The sequence below is a fragment of the Oryctolagus cuniculus genome, chromosome Y (genome assembly GCF_051225735.1).
Source record: "Oryctolagus cuniculus isolate XC-2025 breed Fujian yellow rabbit chromosome Y, ASM5122573v1, whole genome shotgun sequence".
Taxonomy (NCBI): domain Eukaryota; kingdom Metazoa; phylum Chordata; class Mammalia; order Lagomorpha; family Leporidae; genus Oryctolagus; species Oryctolagus cuniculus.
The window spans coordinates 2,220,167-2,239,930 of NC_142889.1; the positions used below are offsets into that span (position 1 = coordinate 2,220,167).

Genomic DNA, 19,764 nt, shown 5'->3' on the forward strand with positions numbered 1-19,764 from the left:
TGTCAGTCTCCCGCCAGAAACCCACCCCCTTAGCTCCCCTGCCTGCCCCTGCCTGGACCGGGAACCTGTCAGTCTCCCGACAGAAACCCACCCCTTTAGGCTCCACTGCCTGCCCCTGATTGGACCGTGATCCTGTCAGTCTCCCGCCTAAACCCCAGCCCCTCGACGCTCCTTCTGCCCCTGACTGGACGGGGAACCTGTCAGTCTCCCGCCTAAACCCCACCCCTTTAGCGTTCCCCTGCCTGCCCCTGACTGGACGGGGAACCTGTCAGTCTCCCGCCTAAACCCCACCCCCTTGGCGCTGCTGCCTGCCCCTGACTGGACCGGGATCCTGTCAGTCTCCCGCCTAAACCCCACCCCCTTGGCGCTCCTTCTGCCCCTGACTGGACGGGGAACCTGTCAGTCTCCCGCCTAAACCCCACCCCCTCGGCGCTCCTTCTTCCCCTGACTGGACCGGGAATCTGTCAGTCTCCCGCCAGCACCCCACCCCCTTAGCGCTCCTGCTGCCCCTAACGCGACCCGGAAGCTGCCCGAGTGCGCCTCCTCCCGCCCTCTGCACTGCCGCTAATGACTTTTTCCAGTGCGCGCTCAGAACGCCACCTCCTTCCTCGCCGGTGGCTGCCTGGCCTCCCTGGACGAGTGAGGCGCAGGTCTAGGTTCAGAACCTCGCCCTCTGCCCGGCCCTGAGTGGCTCTGCTGGATGAGGAGGAACAGTGCGGCCTGTCCCGCCCGTGCTGGGCGCGGGCAGGCAGCGTGGCAGAAGACAGGTTCTGGGCTCCTACTGCGCGTTCCTCCTCCCAGACAAGGGCAGGCAGGGCCAAGCTACAGGGCGAGGTTCTGGCGGACGGACAGGCGGGTACGCGCCCGCTCAGGGGCTGCCAGGGACGTGCGGTACCCAGACCCGAAGCTGCCCGGTCGGGTCCGAGCTGGACATGGGCGGGACGACTGCCGCGTGGTGCGCGCAGACGTCACTTCCCGCGTCCAGTCAGGAGCCGCGAGGGGCGTGGCTCGAGGCGGTTCCTTTCCACACCATTTCCGCCCCGAGCCGCAGAAACAGGGCGACACAACCACTCAGCATCTGATTGGCAACGGAGTCTGAGACCGCGTGAAGCCAATGGCTGCCCGACCTGTCACTCAGACGAGCCCAGCCGCAGAGCGCCCTGCCGCTGAGGCTTTGGGGAGTTGTAGTCTCCCCGGTCCACCCTGTCCAAGCATAGGGCGGCTGTACAATGTGAAATCAGGAAATATGGCCCACAGGTGACAGACGAAAAATGATCATTTAGGTCAGGAAAATTAGGCCTCAGAGCTTTTTTTCAAAGAAGAGAAAGAAGACAGCTGGGTTGAAACACGGTTCCTTTCCACACCATTTCCGCCCCGAGCAGACGCCTCCGAAACAGGAAGCACACACCCACCCCAGGTCTGAGCGGTCCGGAGTCTGAGACCGGGGAAGCCATTGGGTCGGCTACCTGTCACTCAGGCCAGTACAGCCCACACGTAGAGCGTCGCCGCCGCCGCTGAGGCTTCGGGGAGGTGGAAGTCTCCCCGCCCCGCTCTGTGCAAGCCTAACGTGGCTGGACAATGTGAAACCAGGGAATATGGCCCACAGATGATAAAAGAAAAATGATAACTTAGGTCAGGAAAATTAGATCATAGAGCCTTTTTTTTTTTCCAAGAAAGGGAGAGTTCTGTGTTGAAACGGGGTTCCTTTCAAGACCATGTCTGCCCCGAGTCGCAGAAACAGGACGCACACACCAACCCGGCCTGTGATTGGCCCCCGGGTCTGAGACAGGGGGAAGCCATTGGCTGCCCGACGTGTCACCCAGGCGAGTCCAGCCCAGACGCAAAGCGACGCTCTCGCTGAGCCGTTTGGGAGTTGTAGTCTTCCCGCTCCTCCCTGTCCAAGCCTACTGTGGCTGGACGGTGTGAAACCAGGACATATGGCCCACAGATGATAGAAGCAAAATGATAATTTCGGTCAGGAAAATTAGATCAAGGAGCTTTTTTTTTAAAAAGAAAAGAGAGAAGAGAGCTGTGTGGAATGAATCGCGGTTCAACACCACTTCCGCCCCGAGCCGCTGAAACAGGAAGCACACTCCCGCCCAGCGTCTGATTGGTCCCCGCGTCTGAGACGGGGGGAGCCATTGGCTGTGAACTCGTCATTCTGCGCCCAGAACCCCACCCCCTGTTGCTCCACTGCCTGCTCTCGACTGGACGGGGAACCTGTCAGTCTGCCGCCAGGGCCCCACCCCCTTAGCTCCCCTGCCTGCCCCTGATGGGACGGGGAACCTCTCAGTCTGCAGCCAGAAACCCACTGCCTTAGGATCCACTGAATGCCCCTGACTGGATGAGGAACCTGTTAGCTGGCATCTAGAACCCCCACTCGCCAGCTCCCACATGCCCCTGACGGTACTTGGAACTGTCAGGCTGCGGCAGGAAACCAGGGTCCTTAGTTCCCCTGCCTGTCCATACTGGGCCGTCCATACTGTCAGGCTGCAGCCAGAACCCCCACCCTCTTAGGCTCCACTGAGTGCCCCTGACAGGACCGGACACCTGTCAGTCAGCACATAGAACCCCACCTTGTTAGTTCCCCAGCATGCCCCTGAGAGGACTGTGAACTCGTCAGTCTGTGGCCAGAACCCCACATCCTCAGCTCCCCTGCCTGCCCCTGATGGGACCAGGAAACCTCAGTCTGTTCAGAACTCCACCCCCTTAGCTCCCCTGCCTATCCATTCACGACCAGGAACCTGTCAGTCTGCCACCATAACCCCACCCCCTTAAGCTCCACTGAGTACCCCTGACTGGACAGGGAACCTGTCAGTCTGCAGCCAGAACCCCACACCCTTCGCTCTCTCGCGGGTCCACTGACTGAACCAGGAATCTGTCAGTTTGCTATCAAAACCCAGCCCCTTAGCTCTCCTGACGCCCCTAACGGCACCCGGAACCTGCCAGTCTCCCGCCAGAACCCCACCTCCTGGGCTCCCCTGCCCGCCCCTGACTGGCACAGGAACCTGTCAGTCTGCCGCCAGAACTGCACCTGCTTAGCTCCCCTGCCTGCCCCCGAGGAGAATGGGAACCTGTTGGTCTGCGGCCAGAAACCCACGTCTTGGTTCCCTGCCTGCCCCTGACTGGACAGGGAAACTGTCCGTCTGCGGCCCAAACCCCACACCATGAGCTCCCTCGCCTGCCCATGACAGGACCAGGAACCTGTCAGACTGTGACCAGAACCACACCTCCTTAGACCCCTGCCTGTCCCTGATGGGAAGGGAATCTCTCAGTCTGCAGCAGCCAGAAACCACTCCCTTAGGATCCACTGAGTGCCCCTGACTGGATCAGGAACTGTCGCAGAGTGACAGGTTCTGGGTCAGTCAGGGGCAGGCAGGAGAGCTAAGGACTTGGGGTTCCTGCCGCAGACTGACAGGTTCCCGGTCCTGTCAGGGGCAGGCAGGGGAGCCAAAGACGGCGTTTCTGGCCCTAGACTGGCAAGCTACCAGTCCCATCAGTGGCAGGCAGGGGAGACAAGGAGGTGGGGTTCTGGCCCCAGACTGACAGGTTCCCAGTTCCATCAAGGGCCGGCAGGGGATCCAAGAGGTGGGGTTGTAGTCCTCGACTGTCAGGTTCTCAGGCCAGAAAGAGGCAGTCAGGGGAGCCAAGGAGGTGGGGTTCTGGCCACAGACTGACAGGTTCCTGGTCTAGTCAGGGGCAGGCCTGGGAGCCAAGGGGTGGAGTTCTGTCCGCAGACTGAAAGGATCCCAGTCCCATCAGGGGGACTCACTGGAGCCTCAAGGTTGGGGTTCTGGCTGCAGACTGACGGGTTCCCGGTCCCATCAGTGGCAGTCAGGGGAGCCAAGGAGGGTGGTTCTGGCCTCAGAGTGACACGTTTCGGTCCAGTGACGCCAGGAAGGGGAGTTAGCTACGTGTGGTTCTTGCCACAGACTGACAGATTCCTGGTCCGGTATGGTCAGGCAAGGGAGCTAAGGGGGTGGAGTTTTGGCCGCAGACTGACTGGTGCCCGGTCCTGTCAGGAGCACTCAGCAGAGACTAGAGGGTGGGGTTCTGGCTGCAGACTGACAGGTTCCTGCTCCAGTTAGGGGCAAGTCAGGGGAGCAAAGAAGTTAGGGTTCTAGTGGCAGACTGACACATTCCGGGTCCATCTGGGGCGGGAAATGAGCCCAGGAGCTGGGGTTCTAGCCGCAGACTTACAGGTACTGGGTCCAACAGAGGCAGGCAGTGGAGCTAAGGATGTGGGGTTCTGGCTGCACACTGACAGGTTCCCGGTCCAGTCAGGGGCAGTAAGGGCAGCTAGGGACATGGGGTTCTGGCCGCAACTGACAGGTTCCCAGTCCCGTCAAGGGCAGGCAGGGGGGCCAAAGTGGGTGGGGTTCTGGCCACAGACTCACGGGTTCCATTTCCAACAGGGGTAGGCAGTGGAGCTAAGGATGTGGGGTTTGGCTGCACACTGACAGGTTCCTGGTCCAGTCAGGGGCAATAAGGGGAGCTAAGGACATGAAGTCTGCATGCAGACTGACAGGCTCCTGGTCCCATCAGGGGCAGCCAAAGGAGCTAAGGATGTGGGGTTCTGGCGGCAGACTTTCAGGTTCCATGTCCGTGTGGAGTAGGACAGGGAGGCAGGGTGGTGGGGTTCTTTCTGCAGACTACAGGTTCCAGGTCTATCAAAGGCGGGCGGGCAGCTAAGGACGTGGGGTTCTGGCCACAGACTGACAGGTTCCCGGTCCTGTCAAGAGCACTCAGTGGAGCCAAGCTGGGTGGGGCTTTGGCTGCAGACTGACAGGTTCCTGGTCCAGTCAGGGGCAGGCAGGGGAGCCTAAGGAGGTGGGGGGACCGGGCCACAGACTGACAGGTTCCCAGTTCTGTTCGGGGCAGGCAGGGGAGCTAAGGACGTGGGATTCCTGCCGCAGACTGACAGGTTCCAGGTCGAGTCAGGGGCAGACAGGTGAGCCTCTGGTCGCAGACTGACATGACCCGGTGCTGTTAGGGGCAGGCAGGGGAGCCTAAGGAGTTTGGGTTCTGGAGTCAGACTGACAGGTCCCGGTGCAGGATGTCCAGGAAGGGGAGCAGATGGAGTGGGGTTCTGCTCAGAGACTGAGAGGTTCCTGGTCCCATCAGGGAAAGGCAGGGGAGCTAAGGAGGCGGGGTTCTGGACGCAGACTGACAGGGTTTCAGTTCTGTCAGTGGCAGTCAGGGAAGCCATGGAGGTGGGGTTCTGGTCGCAGACTGACAGGTTCCCAGTCCAGAACGGCCAGGCAGGGGAGCTAAGGGGTGGGGTTTTGGCGGCAGACTGACAGATTCCTGGTCCCATCAGGGGCAGGAAGGGGAGCCCAAGGAGGTGGGGTCTGGCCAGAGGCTGAGAGGTTCTGGGTCCATTAGGGGGAAGTCAGTGGAACCAAGGATGTGGGGTTCTGGCCGCAGAGTGACGGATTCCACCTCCATCAGGGGCAGGCAGAGGAGCTAAAGCGGTTGGTTTCCGGTCACACACTGACAGGTTCCCATGCTGTCAGGGGCAGTCAGCGGAGCCAATGACGTGGGGTTCTGTCAGCAGGCCGACAGGTTCCCGGTCCCGTCAGGGCCACTCAGTGGAGACTAAGGGGGTGGGCTCTGGCTGCTGACCGACAGGTTCCTGGTCCCCTCAGGGGCAGGCAGGTGAGCCAAGGACGTGAGATTCCTGCCGCAGATGGAAAGGTTCCCAGGTTTGGCCACAGACGGAAAGGATCCTGGACCAAAATGTCCAGGCATGAGAGCTAAGGGGGAGTGTCTGGTCGCAGGCTGACAGGTTCCCTGTGCACTATGGCAAGGGGTAAGGTGAAAAGGTCGTTAAGGTGAAGAGGTCCTTTCAAGATAGCCACTGAGGGAAAAAGGTCATGCCAAGATGGCCGCCGAGGAGAAAAGGTCATGCCAAGATGGCCGCTGACCACAGAAATTGCCTGGCACCAGGCCGTGATTGGATGGCTTCTGAAACCACATGGCAACAGAGGAAACCACATGACAACAGAGCCTGACTGACAGCCAGCCGGCCGTGATTGGATGCTTTCAGAAACCACATGACAACAGAGCCTGACTGATGGCGGGCCGTGACTGGATGGTTTCAGAACCTGCCTGGCACCAAGAGCCTGCCTGGCCACAGGCTGTGATTGGATGGCTTTGGAAACCGCCTGGCCACAGCCTGTGATTGGTCAGGGCCTAGACCGCCCCTTGACTGGATGGGCTGTCTTGGCCATAGAAGCAGCTGTAGCAACTGAAATAAACGAGTCAGTCTGCTGGCTGCCCGCCTCAGGACTGCTCTCACCCGCCTCCCGGCGTCCGTGCGGTGACTCCGCACCTCTTGCCCCCACCACGCTCCTCCTCTCAGAACGCATCCTCTCAGGAAGAAATACACGTCCACAGTTTCTTGGCTCACCCGAGTGCCCCTGACTCGACGAACGGGAACCTGTCAGTCTGTGGCCAGAACCCCACCTCCTTATCTGCTCTGCCTGCCCCTGCTGGACGAGGAATCTCTCTTTCTGCAGCCTGGACCCCACCTCGTCTCCTCTGCCTGCCCCGATGGGACCCGGAACCTCCAAGTCTGCAGCCAGAACCCCACCTCCTCAGCTCCCCTCCCTACCCCAGTGGACCTGGAACCTGTCAGTCTGCCGCTCAAACCACAGCTCACTGGCTCCCCTGACTGCCACTGACGGGACCGGGAAGCTCTCAGTGGACGACCAGAAACCCACCACCTCAGCTCCTCTGCCTGCCCCTGATGGACCCGCAACCTGTCAGTCTCCCGCCAGAACCCCACCTCCTTGGTTCCCCTTCCTGACCCTGACTGGACCAGGAACCTGTCAGTCTGCGCCCAAACCCCAAGGCCTTAGCTCCCCTGCCGGCCCACAACTGCACCGGGAAACTGTCACTCTGCCACCAGAACCCCACCCCCTTGGCGGTCCTGCCTGCCCCAGACTGGACGGGACCCTGTCAGTCTCCCGCCAGAACCCCACCTCCTTGGCTCCCCTGCCAGCTCCTGACTCGGAGCAAAAGCTGCCCGTCGTCAACCAGAACCCCGCATCCCTAGCTCCCCTGCCTGCCCCTGCCTGGACCGGGAACCTGTCAGTCTCCCGCCAGAAACCCACCCCCTTAGCTCCCCTGCCTGCCCCTGCCTGGATCGGGAACCTGTCAGTCTCCCGCCAGAAACCCACCCCTTTAGGCTCCACTGCCTGCCCCTGATTGGACCGTGATCCTGTCAGTCTCCCGCCTAAACCCCAGCCCCTCGACGCTGCTTCGGCCCCTGACTGGATGGGGAACCTGTCAGTCTCCCGCCAGCACCCCACCCCTTTAGCGTTCCCCTGCCTGCCCCTGACTGGACGGGGAACCTGTCAGTCTCCGGCCTAAACCCCACCCTCTTGGCGCTATTTCTGCCCCTGACTGGACGGGGAACCTGTCAGTCTCCCGCCAGAAAACCACCCCCTTAGCTCCCCTGCCTGCCCCTGATTGGACCGGCATCCTGTCAGTCTCCCGCCTAAACCCCAGCGCCTCGGTGGTCCTTCTGCCCCTGATCGGACGGGGAACCTGTCAGTCTCCCGCCAGCACCCCACCCTCTTGGCGCTATTTCTGCCCCTGACTGGACGGGGAACCTGTAAGTCTTCCGCCAGAATCCCACCCCCTTAGCTCCCCTGCCTGCCCCTGCCTGGACCGGGAACCTGTCAGTCTCCCGCATAAACCCCACCCTCTTGGCGCTATTTCTGCCCCTGACTGGACGGGGAACCTGTCAGTCTGCCGCCAGGACCCCACCCCCTTAGCTCCCCTGCCTGCCCCTGATGGGACGGGGAACCTCTCGGTCTGCAGCCAGAAACCCACTCCCTTAGGATCCACTGAATGCCCCTGACTGGATGAGGAACCTGTTAGCTAGCATCTAGAACCCCCCACTCGCCAGCTCCCCACATGCCCCTGACGGTACTTGGAACTGTCAGGCTGCGGCAGGAAACCAGGGTCCTTAGTTCCCCTGCCTGTCCATACTGGGCCGTCCATACTGTCAGTCTGCAGCCAGAATCCCCACCCTCTTAGGCTCCACTGAGTGCCCCTGACAGGACCGGACACCTGTCAGTCAGCACATAGAACCCCACCTTGTTAGTTCCCCAGCATGCCCCTGAGAGGACTGTGAACTCGTCAGTCTGTGGCCAGAACCCCACATCCTCAGCTCCCCTGCCTGCCCCTGATGGGACCAGGAAACCTCAGTCTGTTCAGAACTCCACCCCCTTAGCTCCCCTGCCTATCCATTCACGACCAGGAACCTGTCAGTCTGCCACCATAACCCCACCCCCTGAAGCTCCACTGAGTACCCCTGACTGGACAGGGAACCTGTCAGTCTGCAGCCAGAACCCCACACCCGTCGCTCCCTCGCGGGTCCACTGACTGAACCAGAAATCTGTCAGTTTGCTATCAAAACCCAGCCCCTTAGCTCTCCTGACGCCCCTAACGGCACCCGGAACCTGCCAGTCTCCTGCCAGAACCCCACCTCCTGGGCTCCCCTGCCCGCCCCTGACTGGCACAGGAACCTGTCAGTCTGCCGCCAGAACTGCACCTGCTTAGCTCCCCTGCCTGCCCCCGATGAGAATGGGAACCTGTTGGTCTGCGGCCAGAAACCCACGTCTTGGTTCCCTGCCTGCCCCTGACTGGACAGGGAAACTGTCCGTCTGCGGCCCAAACCCCACGCCATTAGCTCCCTCGCCTGCCCATGACAGGACCAGGAACCTGTCAGACTGTGACCAGAACCACACCTCCTTAGACCCCTGCCTGTCCCTGATGGGACGGGGAACCTCTCAGTCTGCAGCAGCCAGAAACCACTCCCTTAGGATCCACTGAGTGCCCCTGACTGGATCAGGAACTGTCGCAGAGTGACAGGTTCTGGGTCAGTCAGGGGCAGGCAGGAGAGCTAAGGACTTGGGGTTCCTGCCGCAGACTGACAGGTTCCCGGTCCTGTCAGGGGCAGGCAGGGGAGCCAAAGACGGCGTTTCTGGCCCTAGACTGGCAAGCTACCAGTCCCATCAGCGGCAGGCAGGGGAGACAAGGAGGTGGGGTTCTGGCCCCAGGCTGACAGGTTCCCAGTTCCATCAAGGGCCGGCAGGGCATCCAAGAGGTGGGCTTGTAGTCCTAGACTGTCAGGTTCTCAGGCCAGAAAGAGGCAGTCAGGGGAGCCAAGGAGGTGGGGTTCTGGCCGCAGAATGACAGGCTCTGGTTCCAGTCAGGGGCAGGCAGGGTAGTGTATGAGGATGGTGTTCCTGCCACAGACATACCAGTTCCCTGTCTAGTCAGGGACAAGCCGGGGAGCTAAGCATGTGGGGTTCTGGCCGCACATGGACAGGTTCCCGGTCCATATGGCCAGGCAGGGAAGCTAAGGCGTTCTGGCTAAGGTTCTGGCAGCAGCATGACAGGTTCCTGGTCCCATCGCGGGCAGTCAGGGGAGCCAAGGAGGTTGGTTCTGGCCACAGACTGACAGGTTCAGGTCTATCAGGGGCAGGCAGGGGAGCTGAGGACATGGGGATCTGGCCACAGGCTGACAGGTTCCCGTTGCTGTCAGGGGAGCCCAATGAGGTGGGGTTCTGGCTACAGAGTGACAGGTTCCTGGCCCCCTCAGGGAAAGTCAGGGGAGCTACGCAGGTTAGGCTCTGGTCGAGACTGACAGGTTCCGAGTCCCGTCACAGGTAGGCAGGGGAGCCTAAGGAGGTGGGGTTCTGGCCACAGGTGACAGTTGCGGGTCCATCGAGGGTAGGTAGGGGTGCTGATGGGGTGGGGTTCTGGCTGCAGACTCACAAGTTCCTGGCCCAGTCAGGGGCGGGCAGCGTAGCCTACGGAGGTGGGGTTCTGGCCACAGAATGACGACAGGTCTCTGGTCCCATCAGGAGTAGGCAGGGAGCTAAGGACATGGGATTCCTTCCGCAGACTGACTGACAGATTCCAGGTCCAGTCAGGGGCAGGCCTGGGAGCTAAGGGGTGGAGTTCTGGCCACAGACTGACAGGTTCCTGGTTCAGTCAGGGACAGTCAGAGGAGCCAAGGAGGTGGGGTTCTGGCCACAGACTGACAGGTTCCTGGTCTAGTCAGGGGCAGGCCTGGGAGCTAAGGGGTGGAGTTCTGTCCGCAGACTGAAAGGATCCCAGTCCCATCAGGGGGACTCACTGGAGCCTCAAGGGTTGGGGTTCTGGCTGCAGACTGACGGGTTCCCGGTCCCATCAGTGGCGGTCAGGGGAGCCAAGGAGGGTGGTTCTGGCCTCAGAGTGACATGTTTCGGTCCAGTGACGCCAGGAAGGGGAGTTAGCTACGTGTGGTTCTGGCCACAGACTGACAGATTCCTGGTCCAGTATGGTCAGGCAAGGGAGCTAAGGGGGTGGAGTTTTGGCCGCAGACTGACTGGTGCCCGGTCCTGTCAGGAGCACTCAGCAGAGACTAGAGGGTGGGGTTCTGGCTGCAGACTGAAAGGTTCCTGCTCCAGTTAGGGGCAAGTCAGGGGAGCAAAGAAGTTAGGGTTCTAGTGGCAGACTGACACATTCCGGGTCCATCTGGGGCGGGAAATGAGCCCAGGAGCTGGGGTTCTAGCCGCAGACTTACAGGTACTGGGTCCAACAGAGGCAGGCAGTGGAGCTAAGGATGTGGGGTTCTGGCTGCACACTGACAGGTTCCCGGTCCAGTCAGGGGCAGTAAGGGCAGCTAAGGACATGGGGTTCTGGCCGCAACTGACAGGTTCCCAGTCGCGTCAAGGGCAGGCAGGGGAGCCAAAGTGGGTGGGGTTCTGGCCACAGACTCACGGGTTCCATTTCCAACAGGGGTAGGCAGTGGAGCTAAGGATGTGGGGTTTGGCTGCACACTGACAGGTTCCTGGTCCAGTCAGGGGCATTAAGGGGAGCTAAGGACATGAAGTCTGCATGCAGACTGACAGGCTCCTGGTCCCCTCAGGGGCAGCCAAAGGAGCTGAGGATGTGGGGTTCTGGCGGCAGACTTTCAGGTTCCATGTGCGTGTGGAGTAGGACAGGGAGGCAGGGTGGTGGGGTTCTTTCTGCAGACTCCAGGTTCCAGGTCTATCAAAGGCGGGCGGGCAGCTAAGGACGTGGGGTTCTGGCCACAGACTGACAGGTTCCTGGTCCTGTCAAGAGCACTCAGTGGAGCCAAGCTGGGTGGGGCTTTGGCTGCAGACTGACAGGTTCCGGGTCCAGTCAGGGGCAGGCAGGGGAGCCTAAGGAGGTGGGGTCCTGGCCACAGACTGACAGGTTCCCAGTTCTGTTCAGGGCAGGCAGGGGAGCTAAGGACGTGGGATTCCTGCCGCAGACTGATAGGTTCCAGGTCGAGTCAGGGGCAGACAGGTGAGCCTCTGGTCACAGACTGACATGACCCGGTGCTGTTAGGGGCAGGCAGGGGAGCCTAAGGAGTTTGGGTTCTGGAGTCAGACTGACAGGTCCCGGTGCAGGATGTCCAGGAAGGGGAGCAGATGGAGTGGGGTTCTGCTCAGAGACTGAGAGGTTCCTGGTCCCATCAGGGAAAGGCAGGGGAGCTAAGGAGGCGGGGTTCTGGACGCAGGCTGACAGGGTTTCAGTTCTGTCAGTGGCAGTCAGGGAAGCCATGGAGGTGGGGTTCTGGTCGCAGACTGACAGGGTCCCAGTCCAGAACGGCCAGGCAGGGGAGCTAAGGGGTGGGGTTTTGGCGGCAGACTGACAGATTCCCGGTCCCATCAGGGGCAGGAAGGGGAGCCAAGGAGGTGGGGTCTGGCCAGAGGCTGAGAGGTTCTGGGTCCATTAGGGGGAAGTCATGGAACCAAGGATGTGGGGTTCTGGCCGCAGAGTGACGGATTCCACCTCCATCAGGGGCAGGCAGAGGAGCTAAGGCGGTTGGTTTCCGGTCACACACTGACAGGTTCCCATCCTGTCAGGGGCAGTGAGCGGAGCCAATGACGTGGGGTTCTGTCGGCAGGCCGACAGGTTCCCGGTCCCGTCAGGGCCACTCAGTGGAGACTAAGGGGGTGGGCTCTGGCTGCTGACCGACAGGTTCCTGGTCCCCTCAGGGGCAGGCAGGTGAGCCAAGGACGTGAGATTCCTGCCGCAGATGGAAAGGTTCCCAGGTTTGGCCACAGACGGAAAGGATCCTGGACCAAAACGTCCAGGCATGAGAGCTAAGGGGGAGTGTCTGGTCGCAGGCTGACAGGTTCCCTGTGCACTATGGCAAGGGGTAAGGTGAAAAGGTCGTTAAGGTGAAGAGGTCCTGTCAAGATAGCCACTGAGGGAAAAAGGTCATGCCAGGATGGCCGCCGAGGAGAAAAGGTCATGCCAAGATGGCCGCTGACCACAGAAATTGCCTGGCACCAGGCCGTGATTGGATGTCCTCTGAAACCACATGACAACAGAGGAAACCACATGACAACAGAGCCTGACTGACAGCCGGCCGTGATTGGATGCTTTCAAAAACCACATGACAACAGAGCCTGACTGATGGCGGGCCGTGACTGGATGGTTTCAGAACCTGCCTGGCACCAAGAGCCTGCCTGGCCACAGGCTGTGATTGGATGGCTTTGGAAACCGCCTGGCCACAGCCTGTGATTGGTCAGGGCCTAGACCGCCCCTTGACTGGATGGGCTGTCTTGGCCATAGAAGCAGCTGTAGCAACTGAAATAAACGAGTCAGTCTGCTGGCTGCCCGCCTCAGGACTGCTCTCACCCGCCTCCCGGCGTCCGTGCGGTGACTCCGCACCTCTTGCCCCCACCACGCTCCTCCTCTCAGAACGCATCCTCTCAGGAAGAAATAAACGTCCACAGTTTCTTGGCTCACCCGAGTGCCCCTGACTCGACGAACGGGAACCTGTCAGTCTGTGGCCAGAACCCCACCTCCTTATCTGCTCTGCCTGCCCCTGCTGGACGAGGAATCTCTCTTTCTGCAGCCTGGACCCCACCTCGTCTCCTCTGCCTGCCCCGATGGGACCCGGAACCTCCAAGTCTGCAGCCAGAACCCCACCTCCTCAGCTCCCCTCCCTACCCCAGTGGACCTGGAACCTGTCAGTCTGCCGCTCAAACCACAGCTCACTGGCTCCCCTGACTGCCACTGACGGGACCGGGAAGCTCTCAGTGGACGACCAGAAACCCACCACCTCAGCTCCTCTGCCTGCCCCTGATGGACCCGCAACCTGTCAGTCTCCCGCCAGAACCCCACCTCCTTGGTTCCCCTTCCTGACCCTGACTGGACCAGGAACCTGTCAGTCTGCGCCCAAACCCCAAGGCCTTAGCTCCCCTGCCGGCCCACAACTGCACCGGGAAACTGTCACTCTGCCGCCAGAACCCCACCCCCTTGGCGGTCCTGCCTGCCCCAGACTGGACGGGACCCTGTCAGTCTCCCGCCAGAACCCGACCTCCTTGGCTCCCCTGCCAGCTCCTGACTCGGACCAAAAGCTGCCCGTCGTCAACCAGAACCCCGCATCCCTAGCTCCCCTGCCTGCCCCTGCCTGGACCGGGAACCTGTCAGTCTCCCGCCTAAACCAAACCCCCTTAGCTCCCCTGCCTGCCCCTGATTGGACCGGCATCCTGTCAGTCTCCCGCCTAAACCCCACCCCTTCGGCGCTCCTTCTGCCCCTGACTGGACGGGGAACCTGTCAGTCTCCCGCCTAAACCACATCCCCTTGGCGGTGCTGCCTGCCCTTGCGTGGACCGGGAACCTGTCAGTCTCCCGCCAGAAACCCACCCCCTTAGCTCCCCTGCCTGCCCCTGATTGGACGGGGAACCTGTCAGTCTCCGCCTAAACCCCACCCCCTCGGCGCTCCTTCTGCCCCTGACTGGACGGGGAACCTGTCAGTCTCCCGCCACCACCAAACCCCTTTAGCGTTCCCCTGCCTGCCCCTGACTGGACGGGGAACCTGTCAGTCTCCGCCTAAACCCCACCCTCTTGGCGCTATTTCTGCCCCTGACTGGACGGGGAACCTGTCAGTCTCCCGCCTAAACCCCACCCCCTTGGCGGTGCTGCCTGCCCCTGACTGGACCGGGATCCTGTCAGTCTCCCGCCTAAACCCCACCCCCTTGGCGCGCCTTCTGCCCCTGACTGGACGGGGAACCTGTCAGTCACCCGCCTAAACCCCATCCCCTTGGCGGTGCTGCCTGCCCCGGACTGGACCGGGATCCTGTCACTCTCCCGCCAGCACCCCACCCCCGTGGCGCTCCTTCTGCCCCTGACTGGACGGGGAACCTGTCAGTCTCCCGCCTAAACCCCACCCCCTCGGCGGTGCTGCCTGCCCCTGATTGGACCGGGATCCTGTCAGTCTCCCGCCAGCACCCCACCCCCTTAGCGCTCCTGCTGCCCCTAACGCGACCCGGAAGCTGCTGGAGGGCGCCTCCTCCCGCCCTCTGCACTGCCGCTAATGACTTTTTCCAGTGCGCGCTCAGAACGCCACCTCCTTCCTCGCCGGTGGCTGCCTGGCCTCCCTGGACGAGTGAGGCGCAGGTCTAGGTTCAGAACCTCGCCCTCTGCCCGGCCCTGAGTGGCTCTGCTGGATGAGGAGGAACAGTCCGGCCTGTCCCGCCCGTGCTGGGCGCGGGCAGGCAGCGTGGCAGAAGACAGGTTCTGGGCTCCTCCTGCGCGTTCCTCCTCCCAGACAAGGGCAGGCAGGGCCAAGCTACAGGGCGAGGTTCTGGCGGACGGACAGGCGGGTACGCGCCCGCTCAGGGGCTGCCAGGGACGTGCGGGACACAGGCCCGAAGCTGCCCCGTCCGGTCCAAGCTGGACATGGGCGGGACGACTGCCGCGTGGTGCGCGCAGACGTCACTTCCCGCGTCCAGTCAGGAGCCGCGAGGGGCGTGGCTCGAGGCGGTTCCTTTCCACACCATTTCCGCCCCGAGCCGCAGAAACAGGGCGACACAACCACTCAGCATCTGATTGGCAACGGAGTCTGAGACCGCGTGAAGCCAATGGCTGCCCGACCTGTCACTCAGACGAGCCCAGCCGCAGAGCGCCCTGCCGCTGAGGCTTTGGGGAGTTGTAGTCTCCCCGGTCCACCCTGTCCAAGCAGAGGGTGGCTGGGCAATGTGAAATCAGGAAATATGGCCCACAGGTGACAGACGAAAAATGATCATTTAGGTCAGAAAATTAGGCCTCAGAGCTTTTTTTCAAAGAAGAGAAAGAAGACAGCTGGGTTGAAACACGGTTCCTTTCCACACCATTTCCGCCCCGAGCAGACGCCTCCGAAACAGGAAGCACACACCCACCCCACGTCTGAGTGGTCCGGAGTCTGAGACCGGGGAAGCCATTGGGTCGGCTACCTGTCACTCAGGCCAGTACAGCCCACACGTAGAGCGTCGCCACCGCCCCTGAGGCTTCGGGGAGGTGTAAGTCTCCCGGCCCCGCTCTGTGCAAGCCTAACGTGGCTGCACAATGTGAAACCAGGAAATATGGCCCACAGATGATAAAAGAAAAATGATAACTTAGGTCAGGAAAATTAGATCATAGAGTTTTTTTTTTTTTTTCCAAGAAAAGGAGAGATCTGGGTTGAAACGGGGTCCTTTTCAAGACCATGTCCGCCCCGAGTCGCTGAAACAGGACGCACACACCAACCCGGCCTGTGATTGGCCCCCGGGTCTGAGACAGGGGGAAGCCATTGGCTGCCTGAAGTGTCACCCAGGCGAGTCCAGCCCAGACGCAAAGCCACGCTCTCGCTGAGCCCTTTGGGAGTTGTAGTCTTCCCGCTCCTCCCTGTCCAAGCCTACTGTGGCTGGACGGTGTGAAACCAGGACATATGGCCCACAGATGATAAAAGCAAAATGATAATTTAGGTCAGGAAAATTAGATCAAGGAGCTTTTTTTAACAGAAAAGAGAGGAGAGAGCTGTGTGAAATGCGGTTCAGCACCACCTCCGCCCCGAGCCGCTGAAACAGGAAGCACACGCCCGCCCAGCGTCTGATTGGTCCCCGCGTCTGAGACCGGAGAAGCCATAGGCTGTGCTACCTGTCACTCGTACGTGCCCAGACCAGTCGTAGTGCGCCGCATCCGCCGCCGCTAGGGCTCCTGGCAGCTGTAGTTCAGGGCTGCGTTCAGACAAGGAAGTGTGCCTGCACAATTTGAAATCAGGAAAGATGGCCCAAAAATGATAAAAGAAAAATGATAACTTAGGTCCGGGAAATTAGATCATAGAGCTTTTATTTTCAAGAATAGAGAGAAGTGAGCTGGGTTGAACGTGGTTTGTTTCAAGACCACGTCCGTCCGGAGCCACAGAAACAGGAAGCCAGCAACCACCCAGCATCTGATTGGCCCCCCCGGGTCTGAGACACGTGAAGCCATTGGCTTGCGGACCTGTCACTCAGGCGAGTCCAGCTCAGACGCACAGCGACGCTCTCGCTGAGTCGTTTGGGAGTTGTGGTCTCCCCGCACCGCCCATTTCAAGCCTAGCGTGGCTGGGCAATGTGAAACCAGGAAATATGGCCCACAGATGATAAAAGGAAAATGATAGCTCAGGTCAGGAAAATTAGGCCTCACAGCTTTTTTTTTTTTTTTTGAAAGAAAAGAATGCTTTCTCAGCTCTTACATATAGAATTTCCGCCCCGAGCAGACGCCTCCGAAACAGGAAGCACACACCCACCCCGCGTCTGAGTGGTCCGGAGTCTGAGACCGGGGAAGCCATTGGGTCGGCTACCTGTCACTCAGGCCAGTACAGCCCACACGTAGAGCGTCGCCGCCGCCGCTGAGGCTTCTGGGAGTTGTAGTCTCCCGGCCCCGCTCTGTGCAAGCCGAGCGTGGCTGGACAATGTGAAACCAGGGAATATGGCCCACAGATGATAAAAGAAAAATGATAACTTAGGTCAGGAAAATTAGATCATAGAGCTTTTATTTTCAAGAAAAGAGAGAAGGCCAGCGCCGCGGCGCACTAGGCTAATCCTCCGCCTTGCGGCGCCGGCACGCCGGGTTCTAGTCCCGGTCGGGGCGCCGGATTCTGTCCCGGTTGCCCCTCTTCCAGGCCAGCTCTCTGCTGTGGCCAGGGAGTGCAGTGGAGGATGGTCCAAGTGCTTGGGCCCTGCACCCCATGGGAGACCAGGTTAAGCACCTGGCTCCTGCCATCGCATCAGCACGGTGCGCTGGTCACAGCGCACCGACCGCAGCGGCCATTGGAGGGTGAACCAACGGCAAAAGGAAGACCTTTCTCTCTGTCTCTCTCTCACTGTCCACTCTGCCTTTAAAAAATAAAAAAAATAAAATAAAATAAAAATAAGAAAAGAGAGAAGTGAGCTGGGTTCAAGACCATGTCCGCCCCGAGTCGCAGAAACAGGAGCACACACCAACCCGGCCTGTGATTGGCCCCCGGGTCTGAGACAGGGGGAAGCCATTGGCTGCCCGACGTGTCACCCAGGCGTGTCCAACCCAGACGGAGAGCGAGGTCGGCGGCGAGGCTTCCGGGAGTTGTCTCCCCGCTCCGCCCTGTCCAAGCCTACTGTGGCTGGACGGTGTGAAACCAGGACATATGGCCCACAGATGATAAAAGCAACATGATAATTTCGGTCAGGAAAATTAGATCAAGGAGCTTTTTTTAAAAGAAAAGAGAGAAGAGAGCTGTGTGGAATCGCGGTTCAACACCACTTCCGCCCCGAACCGCTGAAACAGGAAGCACACGCCCGCCCAGCGTCTCATTGGTCCCCGCGTCTGAGACGGGGGGAGCCATTGGCTGTGAACTCGTCATTCTGCGCCCAGAACCCCACCCCCTGAGGCTCCACTGCCTGCTCTCGACTGGACGGGGAACCTGTCAGTCTGCCGCCAGGACCCCACCCCCTTAGCTCCCCTGCCTGCCCCTGATGGGACGGGGAACCTCTCGGTCTGCAGCCAGAAACCCACTCCCTTAGGATCCACTGAATGCCCCTGACTGGATGAGGAACCTGTTAGCTAGCATCTAGAACCCCCCACTCGCCAGCTCCCCACATGCCCCTGACGGTACTTGGAACTGTCAGGCTGCAGCAGGAAACCAGGGTCCTTAGTTCCCCTGCCTGTCCATACTGGGCCGTCCATACTGTCAGTCTGCAGCCAGAACCCCCACCCCCATTGGCTCCCCTGACTGCCACTGACGGGACCGGGAAGCTCTCAGTGGACGACCAGAAACCCACCACCTCAGCTCCTCTGCCTGCCCCTGATGGACCCGCAACCTGTCAGTCTCCCGCCAGAACCCCACCTCCTTGGTTCCCCTTCCTGACCCTGACTGGACCAGGAACCTGTCAGTCTGCGCCCAAACCCCAAGGCCTTAGCTCCCCTGCCGGCCCACAACTGCACCGGGAAACTGTCACTCTGCCGCCAGAACCCCACCCCCTTGGCGGTCCTGCCTGTCCCAGACTGGACAGGACCCTGTCAGTCTCCAGCCAGAAGCCCACCCCCTTAGCTCCCCTGCCTGCCCCTGCCTGGATCGGGAACCTGTCAGTCTCCCGCCTAAACCCCACCCCTTTAGGCTCCACTGCCTGCCCCTGATTGGACTGGGATCCTGTCAGTCTCCCGTCTGAACCCCAGCCCCTCGGCGCTCCTTCTGCCCCTGACTGGACGGGGAACCTGTCAGTCTCCCGCCTAAACCCCACCCCCTTGGCCGTTCTGCCTGCCCTTGACTGGACCGGGATCCTGTCACTCTCCCGCCAGCACCCCACCCCCGTGGCGCTCCTTCTGCCCCTGACTGGACGGGGAACCTGTCAGTCTCCCGCCTAAACCCCACCCCTTTAGCGTTCCCCTGCCTACCCCTGACTGTACGGGGAACCTGTCAGTCGGTCGCCTAAACCCCACCCCCTTGGCCGTTCTGCCTGCCCTTGACTGGACCGGGATCCTGTCACTCTCCCGCAAGCACCCCACCCCCGTGGCGCTCCTTCTGCCCCTGACTGGACGGGGAACCTGTCAGTCTCCCGCCTAAACCCCACCCCCTTGGCGGTGCTGCCTGCCCCTGACTGGACCGGGATCCTGTCACTCTCCCGCCAGCACCCCACCCCCTTGGCGCTCCTTCTGCCCCTGACTGGACCGGGAATCTGTCAGTCTCCCGCCAGCACCCACCCCCTTAGCGCTCCTGCTGCCCCTAACGCGACCCGGAATCTGCCGGAGGGCGCCTCCTCCCGCCCTCTGCACTGCTGTTAATGACTTTTTCCAGTGCGCGCTCAGAACGCCACCTCCTTCCTCGCCGGTGGCTGCCTGGCCTCCCTGGACGAGTGAGGCGCAGGTCTAGGTTCAGAACCTCGCCCTCTGCCCGGCCCTGACTGGCTCTGCTGGATGAGGAGGAACAGTCCGGCCTGTCCCGCCCGTGCTGGGCGCGGGCAGGCAGCGTCGCAGAAGACAGGTTCTAGGCTCCTACTGCGCGTTCCTCCTCCCAGACAAGGGCAGGCAGGGCCAAGCTACAGGGCGAGGTTCTGGCGGACGGACAGGCGGGTACGCGCCCGCTCAGGGGCTGCCAGGGACGTGCGGGACACAGACCCGAAGCTGCCCCGTCCGGTCCGAGCTGGACATGGGCGGGACGACTGCCGCGTGGTGCGCGCAGACGTCACTTCCCGCGTCCAGTCAGGAGCCGCGAGGGGCGTGGCTCGAGGCGGTTCCTTTCCACACCATTTCCGCCCCGAGCCGCAGAAACAGGGCGACACAACCACTCGGCATCTGATTGGCAACGGAGTCTGAGACCGCGTGAAGCCAATGGCTGCCCGACCTGTCACTCAGACGAGCCCAGCCGCAGAGCGCCCTGCCGCTGAGGCTTTGGGGAGTTGTAGTCTGCCCGGTCCACCCTGTCCAAGCAGAGGGTGGCTGGACAATGTGAAATCAGGAAAT

The 19,764-nt window shown here is 61.1% G+C and overlaps 1 protein-coding gene across 1 annotated transcript in view; it reads left to right on the plus strand.

The window, feature by feature from the left end:
* Positions 1-18,705, plus strand: part of LOC149119106 (heat shock transcription factor, Y-linked-like) — a 55,834-nt gene extending 37,129 nt beyond the window's left edge. The window contains exon 3 of the mRNA XM_089325264.1: positions 18,685-18,705. Within this exon, the coding sequence (XP_089181390.1) occupies positions 18,685-18,705 (21 nt within the window). The remainder of the gene's footprint in view (positions 1-18,684) is intronic.
* Positions 18,706-19,764: the final 1,059 nt, after the last annotated feature.